We start from the raw sequence: 19,002 nt of genomic DNA, 5'->3' as shown, positions 1-19,002 counted from the left end.
TGCCTGAGTTATGGCTCTGTACATGAAAAAATCGTAACAAAATGGCCGCACGGCGGCCATATTGGATCGTATCACAAAAAGAATCGATATGCATATCTATGACATTGGTCAATGTCCTTGTACCAACTTTGAATAAAATCAGTTGAAACATGCCTGAATTATGACTCTGTACATGAAAAAATCGTAATAAAATGGCCGCCTGGCAGCCATATTGGATCGTATCACAAAACAAATCGACGTGCATCTGTATGACATATGAAGTAATCCTTGTACCAAGTTTGAATGAAATCGCTTCAGGCATCTCTGAGATATCTGCGTGAACGGACGGACGCACGCACACACGCACGCACGCACGGACGCACGCACACACGCACGCACGGACATGACCAAACCTATAAGTCCCCCCCAAAAAAATATACGCACACAAAATAGTCACAATTTAAATTCAAATATTTATTATCTTTCTGTATCCTTTTCAGTTGTTTTTACATGATATACTGCAATAAAAATCAAAAGCCAAAAGCAGGCAAATTCTGAAGTTCCAGTTACAAAATTTGTGCACATTTCACAGTATATCATTGCAAGTCTCCAAACTTTGATTTCTTAACAACCAATGATATGCCTCCCTATCAGTTTTAAATTTGGCTGTATGAAATTTCATTGAAAATAATAATTAGGTAATATATATATATATATATATATATATATATATATATATATATATATATATATATATATATATATACATACTCCATATTCACACACATTGTAAAATAGGTTATGAATGAGATCTATACAAATTTGTTATAATATACCTATTAGATCATTATCTCCCCAAAAGCTTAAAATAATTTCATAGCTTTAGAGTACATGTCACATGACCATTTCAAGGAAATTGCTAAGAATAGTCAGTGTATTGCAGTATTTCTTCTCCAATAGTTTTGCTCTATAATTATTCAAGACTAATTTCCTGTCATTTTTTCAAACTTCTGTATCAATGCAATCTGAGTTGACACCGATATAAATCTAATCACTATCTAGATATTGACAGATGCAAGCAGCCATTATGAAAGCAATTTGGCAAGCAATAGCAAACTCATGATAATAATGAACCAGCTTGTGAGTAACATGACAAAAATCATATAACACCAAGAAGCTACAGTTGTACAATTTGTGATTGTTTCTTTGACCCAATTTTCTAGTGTTTATAGGAAAATGGCTGCCTACATTATCAGTAAACTCATCGTTGCTGATATTATGATTTACTTCACTAAAGGCACAGAGTCAGAGGTTTTATGTCAAGAAAAATGAAAATCATATTGATGCATGATGTGAGTAAACTTTAAAGTCTGTTTAAATATTATTTGGCTCATTTGCATAAATTTATAATAAATACAAGAAATTATCCACCATGTTTTTGATATTTGTACCATCTGTGACTATAGCTATCAGTGTTGTATTGGGACTGATCTTTCTGCATTGGTGTTTAGATATCAAAATGATAAAATATGCTTCCATAACAAAATTAACAAAGTCACTGGCTGTGCCAACTTAAAGTTGCAGTGAAGAAACTGATAAACCCTGTTTGGGTTCCCCGCCAATTATTGCAATTAACGCAGAATTTTGAAACATAAATTTTGCTCAACTTAGATACACTGTACATAAGTCACAAAAGGTTATTTCCCCTGTCAAATTTCAGCACAAATTTTCGCTGTTTCTGTTCAAAATTCTACAAGACACACATCTACCGGTACCTCTCTTTTATTTAAAATAAATGACAAGGATATGCATCTAGCAATCGTCGATCCTCTTTCTCCCAAGGGGTAAAGTTCATAAATGCTGTGTTGATTTCAGTTTGGAGTGAGACTAACACCTAATGAACTAGCAGCACAAAATACCAACAGCATATTCACTTTAATTTGTTGCGTCTATGTAATCCATTTAATGCCCAATTGCCTGACAGAATATGGATGTTTAATTTTTGAAATATCAATTTTACACTTGAGATTTCAAGTTGCTGAACACGTGAGTTTATGACAATTTCTGTGTGAATGGCAGAAAATTGGCCTTTAAAATTCTTCATTGTGAATAAGTATATTTGTCAGCATAAAAATTTTTCCTGCAAAATATCTATTCCAACCATACCTTAAAAGGAAGAGGTAACATTTCGATTGGATTTCTGAGCAAGAAAACACAAAGCAAATTAGGATTGTGATTTCAATTGAACTTCACAAGGGTATGAAAAACACCAACATGTAAAATTTGAAGGTTTTCTAAGGCTGAGGCGATCAAGTGATAATTTTAAGACTTGCGTGTGAAACAGCTTGTCAAAACTGTTTTTTTTATAAATGTTTACAGATCACTTTCAGCATTTCCATGCTGTAGCTGTACAAGTTCGTCTATTCATTTTTCATTGACCTGAAAAGAGTCATTTTGGGTCAAAGCACACATCATTTTATGATCACCACAGCAATTGAATTGCCTCATGGGTAATACAGCAGAGATCATCAAAAGAGAAAATTAATTAAGTTGGAAAAACACATGTGTGTGCTAAATACCTTACAATATTTCCAGAATTTTGTCAGGACTCTGTATTGACACTGTACAGCTCAGCTGTACTACTAAGCACCATGCTGTGGACTTATAACGGCACTTATGAAATATTTGTACTGCAAGTGAACTAAGACAGGAGAGTGTCAGACTTGCAAAGAAACCCTACCTTACTTCATGTTTGGGAAGAGACTAATGCAGGAATAACTGTATTCCAACACACCTTTTAAAAGTAATCTACCTGGAATTAAAATTCATACTTGTTAACTACATGACTGATAAATCTCTCTATGGCATTACAAAGCCTTTCCTACACAAAAGAGTTTCATGCCAAGAGTGGCCAGTAGATTTTGTCTGGGCTGATACAAAGAATGAACGTAGTGAAGGCTTCATCTGTTTGTCATTATGCAAATAGTTTAAACCTATCAACAACTTGATAAGGATCTTCTCCAAACAGCTGTCTTGCTGTTTGGCTTGCTGTTGTGTAAATTCCTACACAACAAATACCTGGCAATCTGATGATGTTAATATTTTTACCTCCAGCATAGACCTGACAAAATCTACTGGTGGTATTTTTAATATTGTCCTTCCTTGTACATGATGTAGGAAGTAAGTAGAATCTACAATTTCACAGCACATTGTTATGCTTGTAGACTGTTATATCAGTGATATTTTTCAAAGGTTAACATTCCATATGTATGTATATCATTGGTTTTCATTGTTGCTCAACAAGACTCAATTCATTCCCTTTTCTATTTCACATTTTACTATAATTTCCACCGTTGTTGTTGCATCACCTTCAGAAGTATACTTACAATACTTTGTTTATTACGCAGTGTGGCAATACATTCCTGTGAAATTTATTATTATAAAATTGTCCCTAATATTTTCATAGTATGATTTTTAAGTCTATATTATACATTTTTGTGCGATCACAACTATGAAATGTTATGACAAATGTGAGGAACACTGTGTCACATGAGAGATATTGGTGCTCGTCTTACTGATAGCTTCAATAGGGAATGATATACCCTGTGATAAAGATGAAATTTACTGCAGCTTAGCACAGACCAAGTATACGGAAGTCTTGCTAGCTTTTTTAAGATGATAACTCAAAATATTTTGCTGTTCAGATTATATGCTATTTAAGTTTATTATAATATATTACACCCTGTCAAAGGGAAGTTTTCTCCAGCTCAAAAATCATCAATTGCTGCGGTTGCTATATAAACCACCATTGTGGTTGCCAAGCGTCATCATCATCATCTTCATCATCCCCATCTCCATCAAAATTTTCCATGCCTTGAAAGAGTTGATTGAAGCACTCTGATCCTGGAGTATTGAAGTGAGTGTATGGATTTCCCCTGGACAACATGGCAAGGCACAGCCAGCAGAAGTAAGCACGGCACTTGACACACGTCATCTTGTTACAACCATCGATTTTCTGCATGAAATTAAACACAACTATCATTACACATCAAGAACATTACCCACAGGTTGAGGCCTTACTTAGTGATCAATTTGCCCTTAAGGTTGTCCAACACATATATTTGTCTGACATTTTGTTCATAGATTTAATGAACTTGCTGCACACATTCAAAATTTGCTATACACTGAGAAAAACAAAAATACTATAATTTAGCAGAAAAACGTTTCCCAAAAAATTGTGCTGAACAATGCCTAAACTGTAGTGGATACTTTCAAAACTGAGTCACAGTGGATGTAGATCAGCCAGGAATTGTAAGCTTTAGAGCTGAATTAGTACTGGTTATAGGGGTCATCGTGACCTTTTCACCACCATGGTTTGACCCAAAATCATTGTTATCAATGCTGATTATGGACCTATTTACTGGGAAGTGGGTGGTGAACAGGTTAACCCTCTGAACCATGAAGTGTTCCCCCACCCCTAACCAAGTCATCATATGGACATTTACAACCAAATGAAAATATTAATTCTCTTTGCTGTGTGGACTGAGCAAGTTGCTGAAAATGTCAAGGGACTTTGTCAGTTTTGATGATTCACTATTTCTTCTCCTCATAGACCTTAAAAGATATCCATAAATTGAAATGCCCCAGAACTAGAGTTGTCTATCTGACCTGTATGTGAGTTCCACAGTTTGGACACTCCTTGCTGTGGCTACTCAGCCATTGTTCACTGTAAGACTCTTCAAGGGCTTGTTTCAAGACATTCTTGCCATAGCGTTTCTCAAGAAACCTACGCTTCTGCTCATCACCCTCTTCGTATTCTTTCCTTAACTCTGCAAGTTCGTCTGGAAAAAAGAAATACATTTCAGCTGACTATGTATGCTGCATGGAAACAAGACTTCAAGGATTCACAGAAAAAGTCCTGTTGAAAGTAGAGTCGCGCATCCCCCTCTATGGTTATGTAATGTGGCTGTACTCTTCTGCCTGTGTATGCTCCCAGCAATAGATCTTTTCCCGGTTATCCCACGATGCATTGTAGTGACTTTATCAAACACCGTATATAAGCTCAAAACAGCGACAACATACTGATTTGTGTTGTACAACGGATTGTTATAGAAGAATGACACAAAGTTGCAATGCCAAACAATGCCCCGTGTATATTCTAACCATCAGCGACGAAAATATAGGTCAGGGTGTAATCTGCCATAGAGTTCTATGAGTAACGTACCCTGCGTGTACCCTACGGCTAAAAAGTTCTATGCGTAACGTACGCTTTGTATACCCTGGTGCGCACTGCATCATGGAACCGGTAAAAGAACTATTGAGCATGGTTAAGGCCTGGTCAGTTTAGCAAGCGGGCAAAACTAGTACAATTGCAATGTCTGTAGGCCTCTCTCTGTCAAACGATAGAAGGCGCAGCTGTGTAAAGCACAGATCAGAAACTGTTCATCAATGTTCATCAATTCTAAATCTTCCTTTCTAAACTACCAGACCATTGCTAAACTATCAATAAATGTTTGACTTGGTGTATAGACTGATAAACTCATGTGCTGGTAAAAGACAACGTTGCCAAGATTCACTCTCAGAGAGCACACAATAACTCTAATAAAATTAATAAGAAAGTTGTAAAATAAATGGAAATATAAAGGTATAGACTATGTAGTTGCATTATGACAAGACAAAATGTTACACAGGAAAGTCTATGCTTGAGGGCGCTCCTTGCACTTTCTTCCTCTGACTTTCTCTCTCTCCCATGAGGAAAGGAGTGCACAGAGCGCCCTCAAGTGACAAAGCTTCCAATCCAACATAATGGTAGATGTAGATTGTGAATCAATATGCAGCATTGCAGCATTGTTGCAAAATCTCCCACTGGAAGTTATGAGCAGCTTTGTCTTCATTCTTTGCCAGACTTTTCTTCAAGATGTTTAATTCCAACATTCAATCTTACCTTTCTTAAGTTTACACGGTGACAGACCATGATAGGCTAATTTACAGAATGTACAGAATGCATACTGGCATGCCGGACACACTCCCATGTTGGAATCTTTCTCCTTCATCACCGCACACTCACAGTTCTTGCGAGGGCAGTATACCACATCTGCCATTCTGTCCAGTGAGGACTGCAGCAGTAGACGGTCATACCTGGCAAAGAGCTCTTTGCCAACCAAGTCATACACCTTCAAGAGTGAAAACAAGGGTTCCATGAAGTAACTGCTATAGTTTTAAAACATTATGAGCAGCATCCAAAATCATTGTTACAAATCTGAGACCATTATTTGAAATTGCAAAACAACTCCAATTACATGGAGACAGTACTCACAGTCTACACATTATAAAGATTATAAAGACATTAAATCTGATGTACATGCTCTTTAGACCAAATAGCCTAACTTTCAATTTCCAGGAGTATTAAAAAATGTAGAAAACTATGATTGTAAATATGGTGAGGAGAACATATTTTTTTGCCAATATTTGGTACCAATATTTGGCACTCAACTGGTTACAGCCACTGCAATGTCAGTTCAGACACCAAATTCTAATTTATTTTAGGAAGTTGCGAGAAATGTTTTCATATTCCAGCAGAACTAGTGATCAGCATCAATGAACAACCAAGTGTTTTAGTTAAAAGTGTTGAATATTTTGTTTCAATTGTGGGCATGCAGAGATGACAAATACAGAAAATTTACTTTGCATAATTGTCCCAGGTACATTCCCATAATGATTGATAATCATGAGGGAATATGACAAAATCCCGGCTGCTTTACTAAATATATTGAAACCCTACTGTTTGAACTATTATCAGTATTAATACAATGACCTTTTTTGCCAGATAGTCATGTATCTAAACTTCTCACAGCAGTAAAAATTTTCACTATTCAAATTCTTTCTACACTATTAAAATTTGGTATTCATCTACAATTTCTTACACCAATTAATTCTATCAACTTCACCCAGATACAATGAACAAAACTCACTTGAGAAGGTATGGCTTGCGACTCACAATCAGTGTCCGGACAAGTCAAGCATTTCACATTGCCTTCGTTGATCTGCACTTCAAAGTAGCCCTTCATGCAGTCTTTGCAATACACATGACTGCAGTCAATGAAATTGATGCAGTCAGCACCCCTCTTTTCACTGAAGCAGACATTGCAAGTGAAATATGATGAGTTGAACACCCTCTGCTGTTCCTGTTTGTTGTAATCAACCAGCGTGATCAGCAAGAGCGAAGGCGATGCTATATCTTGTACGGCCCGTGAATCGATGTCCTTCAATTCCTCCTTGTCAGTCGTGTCATCGTTTTGCTCTTGCCTATCACCATGGCTAGTTCTTGCATCCTCACTTTGTCTGTTTCCTTTCTTGTTTCCGACTGATGTCAATTTCAGTGGCGACTTGATCTGAAGGAAATCAATGGCTTCCTCCGACAGAAACTGAGTCCATGAGAACAATACCACACCACCTTTGTTCTCTTCCCAGATTTCATCCAGTTTAGCACAGAGTTTTGACAACTGTTAAGAAGCAAAATGTGGCCTGGTTATGAAATGTTTTATTGGTCAAAAACCAACGCAAATTCATTCCCCAAGTACAAGGCTTTTCTTTAGTCCCATAACTTTCACTCTTCTGGTTGGGCTAATCTATTGACAAACAGGGGGTGACAGAGTTGAGTGAATGTTTGACCAATAGTGAAAGGCCCATAATTAGGCCAAGAAAAATAAAAAGTTTGTTTCTCATCCTCGCATGTGTCAATTCAGACCTAACACATCAACTTTTTTTTCTGCTCATTAGGAAATAAAATGAAAGAAATTAAATGCAAAAATATGCGACAATAGTGCATAACACAGTTCTGTATAAAACAGAACTGTACAAAAATAACTGACACTAACATTCCATTAAGAACTGCACACATGTGTCACTGTTATATTAAGCTGTCAAAACTGTGCATTGCTGCACTGAAAGTCAAACTGCAGAACTGTTGCTATACAAAAATACTAAAGCAACACTGCTGTGCATTTATCTCTGCGTGCATTCCTATGTTGTTTTCATGTTTTTGCATGTTCTTGTTGATTGCAGGATAAAAAAATAATTGAGAGAAAAAAACTGCGTCACCGCATCATTTTCTTGGATGAGAAATAAACTTTTTTATTTTTCTTGGCCTTATCTTCAGTTTTTATCACATTTTTTTGTCTTTCAGCACAAATTCACACTCCTTCCTGTACATATTGTAAATGTCATTTCCTCATATTCTATTTCCCTGTAGAATAATCCACAGTCCCTCAATCATGAGGGACCGTGATCGATTAAATCTTCCCTATGGAAAACATTTGGATTTGGCAAAGTTTTGACAGGGGAGGGATGTAAAGCTTATATTTTGGATAATTCCTGTTCAGATCAGTCAGTTTGTGATTACCCTTGTTCACTGTGTTTACAATGTTTTTATTGTAGCTATTATCCAACAGGCACAATGACAATTGTAGGATAATGTATTTGTCACTCCTGGGTATGGGAAAGAAGAAATGCAAAGTAAAGTGCTTTGATCGACAGTACAACACTACGGCCATCCTCTGATTAAAACTGGCCGTCCACAGATGGTGGGTATGGGTACCCTCGTCGCATCTCAGTCTCCATGTCACTATCCTCTGATAATGAGTGGAATATTGTACCAAATGCACAGAGCAAAGAAATGATACAGACACAAAACGTGGCCAATAGACTATATTGCACGACTACAGCTATTATCTCAATGCAGATCAAGAATACTGAGTGGTATTACTCATCCTTACAGTGAGAGAGACTCTGCGTATTTACACCACTTGAACATATTTGAAACAAACTAACACTAAGCCTTAGGAACTATGCTCACCACACAATCACTTTGAAGGGTAAATCTACACATTGCTCGAGGTGCCTAAACAACTCACCTCTGAAACACTGAGCCACTTGCATGACAGAGTGTACTGTGGGGCACTGCATGATGGGTAATCTGGAGGATACTGGAAGTTGAGAACTATGGGAGGCAAGTATTGGACTGGGTACAGGGTATGACCATCCTCTGTTTCAACTGTCTTTACACCTGGAAGAGACGGGAAGTCATGAATGCACACAATTTAATGTTTTCTAGAAATAGCAGTGTATTTTTGAGCCACAAAGCCTCATTTTGGCTCTCCTAAAATCAATGTTTTGGCCTTTAAAGTACCTACATACTTCATTGTGAAATTAACAATGTTGTTTATCTTTTATGAGTTCAGCATGGGTGTAAAGTACTCTATACTGTCAGTTCTGCTCTGCAGATTGCATAATCTGTATTAGCCATGGCAGTTACTCAAACAGTAATACACTGGTATAGTGTACTAAGAATGATGTCAATGAAATTAAATGATTTTGTTGAGCCGCATCATCTGCTATTCTAATCAGTGGTGTCATTCAATAGCGATGTTAAAGGTTTGTTACTAAATATAGCTGCACAGGTGTGACATTGGACACTGCTGGTTGAAATGCGGACAGATTTTGTCAGTATTTCATGCGTGGCTGTTTTTGCAGCTAAGTCTGAACATCGTCGTAAACCACGCGCCTCTTTACGGCAACAGCTTAACGCTACTCGTTAAGAGGCTGTGTTTGATTACGCACAGATTCGCAGATCTATCGCTGGTTTCCAGCGCTAGGTGAACAGAGCCAATCAGAAAGTGCGTCTTATAAAACCATATAAATTATTATATTAGCAATAGACAATGACATGGCTGATCTTGGTGCTCACCACGGCGCTACGCTCGCACTGTCAACGAAGAGCGCGCAATGTGTAAATGTGTAATGTTTTTGGACTCAACCGCTTTATCCACACCAAAAAGACGTCATTGATATTTTCTTTACAAGGAAAGACTGGTTTCTTTGCACGAGGACCAGGCAGGCTGTCCCATCGTGTTTCATGAGCATTATATCGAAGGGTATCGCATAGCGGGCCTCACGCTACGCTGTGCACAGTTGCCGACCCAGGCATAGAACAACACCGCTGTGTAAAACCTGTTGTTAAAACTATCGATAATATACTACATATAAATTTCCTTTACTATAAGTTATGTATAAACGTTTATATATTGATCACTTCATTTAGGTTCACATGGACAGCTTTCTTATCGTGCTGTAGGTATAATCATAGAGGAAGAAACGTATGAATGGTAAAATTGGGGCACTTTCTATAGAGATAGTGCATCTGCTCCACCATACACTAGGCTCCCACAGTCCTCGGCAAATTGCACAGTTGTTCAAGTCCAATTATGTTTCATTAATTCATTACAAAAGTTACGCCAAAAACGGAATCAAACCAAGAGGTTTAGTTTGCCCATGGGTTTGCAGTTCATGAATCAGGGTACGTACACGTAAACATGTACAGGCATGATGTTGAAGTGGGGCTGAGCCAGGTTTGTTGCAGGCTGTGGTCTCTTGTGTTTATACTGAAGCCACAGTATTCACGCGTGTCGCCTCTCCTCTCGATCATGACAGAAAAAGTGTCAAAATTTTGAAAGCTGTATATATATCGGAAGAGATGCAACGGAACCAGAGGATCTCAGAGCCTGCAAAGTTCGATCATGTACACACAGACAAAGGACTTTGGCTATGGTGTACGACCCGACATGACTTTGTAAAACAAATTGTGATTGGCTAAATGTTCTCATGAATAATTAATTAACCCCCATTCATACTTCCACGGTTTGCCAGCGTAATCTGCCAGAGATTGATTTTTTCATAGGTCAGCAGAGCGGAAATTATGATCTGGCTCGCGAGAATGAGTCTGAACTATTGATACACACTTTTAAAATTTGCAGTCACCTTTTAAATTGTATTTTTGCAATAGTACTATTTGCAAATTACATCATTCTTTTTTAATTGACATACAAAATAAATATTTGTCTGCATTTTCCGCAAAATAATTGAAAATAAAATCTGCTAGTGTTACAATGGATACTAAAAGTCACAATAATTTATGGCTAAAACTATAAGCTGCAACAACAGCCTCGCATGTAACATAAAATTTGTCTGAATTTTGAGCAGTGGTGTCTGATGTGGTCCATGCGAGGCTGTATTTAGTAACCAACTTGAAACTGTGAATAGCACTTATAATTCTTGAGTATCTTAAAAATCAAATTTTCTGACAAACATATATTTTTGCATATCAATGAGAAATGTCATTTGCGAACAGCCATATACAGCTGATTTATGATGATGTCAAAGTTCTGTCGTTGATATGCAAAGATAAACACTTGTCCAGAAATTTTGATGAAACTTTTGGAAATTAATCTCACAGGAATTGTGACAATGGTATCTTGATACACCTATGTTCTGTATTCTAATGAACCTATGAAACTACAAACATTTCAGTGCCAAACTATGTGACTGCAAACAACAGTTATGATAAACACAAAACAGTGCGCAAAAAAAACAAATTTGTGAGAATTTGTGAGAATTTTTGTTAGCATAAGCAAAATGTTGAGCATGCCTTGATTTATATTGTAACAAACCGACACTCATGATCAGTGCTATTTGGAAGAAAACATTGTAAGAAGACTCTTGTGTTCCAGTCAACATATTATCTGGGTATACACTGTATCTTAAGGAGCTTACCACCAGACCTTACTACAACAAAATGCATGGAGATTTAAGCAAATCTAACCTTTTGTGACCAGCTGTGCTGGGAGTGGTCCCTTCACTTGTAAATAAAATGTGTCAGGTGTTTGTAGTTTAGCATTGAACTGACCACCAGTGTTATCTTCCCCAGCAATGAAGATGTCATCATCTTCATAAATACTTGCTAGAGCCAAGATCTCATCCTCTTGTTCCTCCTTGTCTGATGATGCCATTCTATCAACAGTCTGCTTTAAGAAGGAGTTGGACAGATGGGGAGGAAGGGGGAGAGAGGGGAGGGAGAGAAGGCATATTCGTTATATTTCTGCATATGGTAGACTTTGATCACTTATTATTTGCCATACATATACTAATAAGACATTGTAGAGTCAATCTCATCAAACTTGTGGTTTCTTTGATGGAGCAACAACCAATAGTTATGAACTTGAAGTTTTGAAAACTCACTTAAATCATGGAGCTAGATATTTAATCGTATGTAACTCAGAAGTGACGAATATCTCTCATTTAAAACAGCTGCATCAGGAGTGACTGTGATTCGATGTTCAAATCCTACTGACATTACCTGTGTACTTCATAAAACACTCACATACCCCAACTTTGTACATTAAATATGTGCAACCTATGTCTCTCCGAGAACGACTGCCAGTCAAGGCTGGAATATTGGAAATGGAATCGACGTACGAGTCTCGCGTCTGTGGTCTCGAATGGAGCAGTGGGTTCAAAAGAAAACCTTCCGTCAAAGTTACTGGCTAAGGAACAGCCGTACACATACTTCCGGTTTACAGCACTGAGAACATAGTTTCGATGCATTACTAACGTCTATTAATAATTGCACAACTCACCTTCTGCGTGTGAAACTCTGATGGGAGCAGCCATTTTGGCAACTACGCCCTCAATGTTCGTGTCAGGAATGAAGACGAGGTTAGGGGTGGACCATTTGATATCCGGGGGGGTATGGAAGATTTTCAAAAAAATATTCCCAACGAATGTCAATTAAAAAAAATCAGCCAGAGGGGGCTTAGGAAAAAAAGATGGCTCACTAAGGTTAAATAAAATAAAAATCCATCAAAGTTACTTTCTGGAACATATTTTTTTTTATTTTCAGGGTGCCCTTTGAGGACTGTGTCAGATACACAATGGTTCTTTGGCCAAATACATTTTGGGAGTGCTATATTCATGCATATAGCTCGATCGAAAGGGTATAGTTGTGGTCAGTACATGTAGCAACTTTTGGAGTTTTAAACTTCTTGTTCTATTTGTTAGCTTCTTTCTTTCCACTAGATTTTGATATCACAATGTAATGTTGGATGTAAACATAAGATAATAAAAAGTACAAGGACTCTGTGGCAATTGTATTTGCCTAAATTTTCCTATTTTTCGGCCAAGACTCATCGTAAAATACCAAAATGCAATCTGTCACCTCCTCGGTACAACAAACCACCAAACTAACAAGACTGCAGAGCAAAGCAAATATTCATCAGACAAAGAAAATTAGTCGTGCAACAAATCGAAGTTGGCGATTCGAATTACATAAACCGACACTCTACTCAAACCAAACTAATTTGAAAGGCCGTCTACAGCAACTATTGTTAACAAAACCACGAAACCGGGGAAAGGCTGAAAACAGAGAAATATCTCAAAACAGCCTTCCACAACATGCTTTTAAACACAGGAAAGGAGGCGCTAGTATTGACCCGAAATGTATATAAAACAAAGTAATCATTGATACAACGTTTACTGTTAACGTAACGAGCACTGATCAGGCTCAATAATACCCCAAAACCAAAAACCATAGCGTCCATAATTCTGATTGATGCTCGGTCAATTTATTTCAAGTTGACACCACACACCGGATCGCTCACTATATAGAGTCAGTCAATAGTGACTAACTCTCCTAATAACGAAATTCAATCTGGCTTCTCCTCTTTCGAGGACGAAGATGACTTTTATACAACCGAATGGAAGGGATACAAAACAACATAGCGACTGATGAAGGAACCTCGCGGTCGGTTCCGAAACGAATCACACGAACATAAAACCGGTTTTACCGGGGACCCAGATCACATGACCAGGGCAAGGCACTATAGATTCACCGGTTGTCTCGCCATGTTTATGAAACCTCATTGATCGACCCACAATATCGTATATCTCTAACAACGGTAGAAACGTTGTGTGAAGTAGCCCTTCATTTCTTCAATGTACAAGTATTGTGTTACAACTGATTAAGCTAATCTAATGTGCAATATTTTACTCCACACACAGTAGACGACTGTACATTTATTGTTGGGAAAAAACAGTATCCAAATGAAGAGTACGAGAAAAAAGTTACCAGTGTTCAGAGAGTGAAAACAATTGAACAGTGGATCAGGTACGAAAAAAATGCAATCTCATAAATCTTCCAGACCCCCAGATATCAACTGGTCCACCCCTAAGATTGACCTGAACAAGGATGACTTGCATAAACATAGTTTAAAGGTTGGATTCACAAAAAATGATGAGGGGGCCGGGGGAGGAATCGCGATTGACATCTTTTTTACAGATCCCCCTAAATACCCTTCAAAATGTTCAAGACCCCCTCTATATGACCAAATGTTTTCAAGTCCCCAAAATTATCATAACAGCATATTTATTAGGGATATAGGCCTACCACAGAAAAATAACATGTATTGCGCAGGTCTGCTGACAGATATTCGACACTACCTGTTATCAGCAGTTTGTAGAGCCGTATTCATAAGGCAAGTTTTTAAATCGAATAAAAAAATCGGTAGGTCACTGTGCTCAGTTTTTTCACAATTGAACAAAATGTAGCAGGAATTCACAATCTGCATATTTTATCGTTACCGTCATTTTGTGTGCTATTCAGCAGGTGCTAAAGCTTACTATTGACCAGGCCGGAGGTGGATTAATTCAAGTTGTCTGATCTGGGGTTTTTTTGTTTTTGTTTTTTTGTTATTTTTTTTATTTATCAGTTAAAATATTGCATCAAATAAAGTTTTAATCTCGTAAATTATGGGTGTAATAATAGCAAATTCCATACAAAAATAATTTAGTCAGTGAACACTTTTTTTCATTTACTTTTGTCTTTACTGTTCAGAGTTTTACTTTTGTGTTATTGTACGATCATGAGAGTGCGAAAATTTCATTCACTTCATGAAACTGAAATAAATGCTTTTATATATTGATTTTCGAGAAAAGCAGTCACTTTTCATCTAACATTTGTAGAGAATCAAGCATGTTGTCGCCATCTTTTTTTTCTTTAAGGGCGTGTAAAGAAAATTCTTTGTTTGCCGTGCTTGGATTTTTGAAAAACCTACCAACCAGCCAGCAAAAAAACAAACACTAAAGAAAAGCACAACATAGATCAATTGCATAAACTTTAACTTTTCCGTCGGTTTATGGGCCATAAGTATGAAAAATCATCTGTTACATTACAATGCAGTGTTTCTGGTGTGCTTGTATAAGTACAACGAGTATACTTAGAGTTAGGTGACTGTGAGTCCGAACAAAAATTACATAATAAATAATGGCAATAAACACTATACTAGTACATAATATACCACACGGTGTGATAGTAATCAACTGGTTGTGTTACTAAGATAGTTTGTAGGTTTATGCACTAAGCTGGTCATAGGCACCAGCAAGATCTCAATTATGAATACAAAGCATATTTGCGACAAATGCAAAAAGACGCAAATTACATATTACAAGGATGTTTACGAAGTTTTGAAGAAAACAAGAATATATTTGAATTATATTAAAACTGCAACTCCCGTATAAAAGCGCGAGAACCTACGAGAGTGGTCATAATGGTGGGATATTAAAACGTACTCTCAGGACGTCGTCGAGAAAAACCATAATTATAATTTAGAAATCTACCAATTAATTTTTTTCTCGGAATTGAAGGGTATGTGTATAAGTATTTTGAGCACAACATACTTGGTTTCTGACAAAATGAAATTTGAAATTAAGTCTTGAACCAGAAAAGGATGAAATATTCGCCGGTATTAGGCAAAAAAAATAATAATAATTGTTGTTCCGATAGCATGGTTTTCAAATATAGGGTAGGTAGGCAAAAAGATTTTTCCAAATAATTTTATTTTTAAATATGCATTTTTCAGGGGTCAAGGGCGATCAAACTCTGGCCAATTTTATTCAGAAAAACGTATCATAGCATATAAAAGAATAAAAAAATAAAGGACATCCTTGTTCAAGCAAAAATCAACGAAACACGTGATTTTATGGGGATTTTTCTTTCTTTTTTTTACTTCCGCGTTTAGGTAGCTCTTAAAAGTCCAGGGTCGGCAGGTAAAAAATAGGTTAGGTCGGGTTATCGGAATAGCACAATATATTTTTTTGCCTTATTGCCGTATAACGTTCGATGTTCACTTTGAATCTGCGTAATTGACGTGATATGCAAATTGGAAATGAGTCATTATAATTTGTTTGCTTCTTACGTAGCGTTGATTGTTCAGCGCGAAAAAAAACACCAAATACTTGGAGCGTACCGAAATATATAAACGCACACATACTGTGTATAATTTTTACATGCAAACCACATTTGTAGTTCTCTTTTTGGAAAATTTGTTGGTCCTGAAAAGGACCGTTTGCATTTACGTACTGGGCGTACACGGACAGGAAGGCCAATCTAGTGTATTTACGACCGACATAAAGTACGTTCTGCAGGCCTGTGTTCGGGTGGAGACCACGTACAAGTAGCAGCACAAATTCTGGCATGATCTCTCGCTTTGTCTATACGTATACACTGTCTGTATATCTTCCTTCTTTTTTTCAAATGTCAAGTTGTACCCTCTTTCAACGTACAGTTAAAAGGGCAATGCGTAACAATCGCTTAGCTGTGTCCAAAAGTGCATACATTTTCTTTCCCGATCCAACCCATACAGATTTAGGATTAGGATACAGATTAAGTGACATTATTGGATCTTTGTGTTGTTCATTATGTTCCCTCCTCTGGATAAGTGTAACGGGGGTACACTAAGGAATTACTCAAAGAAAAGTTTTATGTATATGTGATGAACCTTTGAAAGAAACGATTTTTATCCATTTTGACTTTCCCCATTAATCTGGCTCCAAAGCCAAAGTAGTAAACCCAGCGATGACTCGTCGTGGAATGATGGCTGTCTTAACGTTTATTTCGGGAAATCTTCTTGAAATGTTACGAAATACAACCGGGGAATTAGTAGTTACTAAATGGTATATTTTGACGTCCATGGATTACTGTACAAATTGAGGTAAATTACAAAACAGAGAAGCAGCCTATATTCCGTTTTAACTCAATTAAACTTTTTGCAACCAGATTCCATACAAGTACAGACAGATTTGAATTCTTACAATTCAAGATAGATGCAGCGAGCAGCAATGCGCGAGTTACGCACACGCTGTTGCGAAAGTTCTTTGAGGCCACTACCCGCGCAAAAGTCGCAGTGAGAGAGGGTATTTCTTCTATACCTCATGTTCGCTTCACGGGAGTATAATACTTTTGGACCAGTATAAGCGGCCTATTAAGCATCTAAACCTGGAAGGATCGTGGATTTATTCATTTTCGCCCTAATTTCACCGGAAGGTCGTCATTTATCAAGCGAACCCTAAATTTTGGCAAGGATTCACGCCATCAGGGGGTGACTCACCTCACTGACATATGCATAGCGTAGTCACTGTTAACTGCATTTACACTGATTCACGGGTATTTTTGGATTTTTCACGTCATAGTTAGAATACTTATTGGTATTTTGAGTAATTGAAAATGACTATAGGTACACTGGACACGCGAAAATGATGGGGACCATTTGTAATTTACATTTCGCCGAATTCAAAAATCAAATGCCAAGTATCGAACGCGTGATTTTACAGGTTTTTTTCTTTTTTTTAATTGCGTGTTTATGTAGCTCTAAAAGTTTAGGGTCGGCAGGTAAAAAAAATGTTCGGCATTATAGGTCAAGCGGCTGATGTACCCTTTACGATAGGTAGTCTGAATTATATTGAAACGATCATACGACATTCTGAATAAACTGCTGCGTGATGGCACTCTGAATGTGTCATTGCGGACAAAGGAAGGGCACAACGCGCAGTATTTTTGAGTAGATGATCTGTGTTTTTTCAGATTTCGTCCAAAACCTACCCACACGCGGACGGCAAACAAAGAATTTATTTTACGCCGCCTAATATTTGATTATTCTATGCTAGAATTCACGATGATCCTGCGAACTGTAAAGTCTCTTGGTCTTAATTTACAAAAATCCGATGGCATTCATACATTTTTAGATTTTTCTAGATAAAAGTCATGAAATGCAACAAAGTAGTTCTGGATATTGTTTAATTATTACTGACATTACAACCGTTGGATGACATCAAAATGTTATTAAATTTTCATTGAATAACCTACCTTGGAATCGGAACATGTAAAAAATAAAAGAGAACCAAAATATTTTCAGGTCCCCCATACACAGAGCAAAACTTTCAACTTTCCCCTCTACAGCCCCCAGAATTTTCAAATCCCCCCGAATTCCTCCAGACCCCGCCCCACCAGTATTTGTGATTGCAGACTGAAAGAGCCGTCGCTCGAGGACGCTCCCTACGTACAGGGGGAGCGTAGAGAGCGCCCTCCTGCGACGGATCTTCCAGTCTACCTCAATACTGTAATCACAGGAAAGAATGGACACCGGCGCTGTACTCTATCTCCTTTGCACATCAAACCCTGAGAGTTTTATAATTATGATTTTCGTTTACAGTTATTTAGAAGGTAAACAACAGAAAATATTCAACAAAACGAAAATACTTGTGTTTTTCAATTTTATTACCCATTGCAATAACAACATAGACAACAACTAAACAACAATAAACACTCAGAATACGCTAGTTCCCATGGCAACTATAAACAAAAATGAACGCGGAATAATAAAAGTACAAATTACTTTATTACAATGTATAATTTCCTCTCTGAGACAAAATTGCCACCAACTTTCATCCGGGTTCATAGTGAATCCCTTTCAAAAAAGAGACAGACTACAGAGATTGAGGCAGACAATGACAAATAGAATGGGAGATACAGGAGCATTGCTAAAAAGAGAGATCTTCCACGGACAGAGGTCAATGATGATGAACGTAGTCAGTTGAAAAATAATAGGGACTGGAAAGTTTCTTTGGTCTGGGGCATGTGGATCGGGGGGAGGGGGCGGGAGGTGTCACCCTGTATTTTTCGGTATTGGGTCACATGATTTTGAAATGCTAAATAGGGGGTCTTTGTGTTTCTGTATGCATCGTACCAGCCACGAATTGCAACACTCAGTTGCAGTTTTTGCTCACGTGCATGGTTTTCCTGTGGTTTTTGTGAGGGCGCGATTCTACTTTCTGGATACTTCCGGTATAGTTAAAAAAAAT

General features: G+C 37.4%; 1 protein-coding gene across 3 annotated transcripts; it reads right to left on the bottom strand.

Annotated features, from left to right (window-relative positions):
- Positions 1 to 1,419: 1,419 nt before the first annotated feature.
- LOC139131903 (E3 ubiquitin-protein ligase RNF14-like) lies at positions 1,420 to 12,553 on the bottom strand. 3 transcript variants are annotated; one of them, XM_070698215.1, is made up of 7 exons: positions 12,450 to 12,516; positions 11,636 to 11,834; positions 8,892 to 9,043; positions 6,951 to 7,481; positions 5,924 to 6,152; positions 4,648 to 4,820; positions 1,420 to 3,994 (listed from the first exon to the last, which is right to left on the bottom strand). In XM_070698215.1, exons 2-7 carry the CDS (start codon positions 11,820 to 11,822, stop codon positions 3,773 to 3,775), a joined length of 1,494 nt encoding a protein of 497 aa, XP_070554316.1. In that variant the 5' UTR covers positions 11,823 to 11,834; positions 12,450 to 12,516; the 3' UTR covers positions 1,420 to 3,772. The 3 variants fall into 3 exon arrangements, with proteins under 3 accessions (XP_070554316.1, XP_070554317.1, XP_070554315.1); XM_070698216.1 differs by having other exon boundaries at positions 2,345 to 3,994; positions 11,636 to 11,837; positions 12,450 to 12,553; XM_070698214.1 differs by lacking the exon at positions 12,450 to 12,516 and adding an exon at positions 12,198 to 12,227 and having other exon boundaries at positions 3,670 to 3,994.
- Positions 12,554 to 19,002: the final 6,449 nt, after the last annotated feature.

Source organism: Ptychodera flava, chromosome 4, assembly GCF_041260155.1.
Source record: "Ptychodera flava strain L36383 chromosome 4, AS_Pfla_20210202, whole genome shotgun sequence".
In the NCBI taxonomy this organism is placed as follows: Eukaryota; Metazoa; Hemichordata; class Enteropneusta; family Ptychoderidae; genus Ptychodera; species Ptychodera flava.
This window is presented reverse-complemented; position numbering and strand designations above follow the sequence as displayed.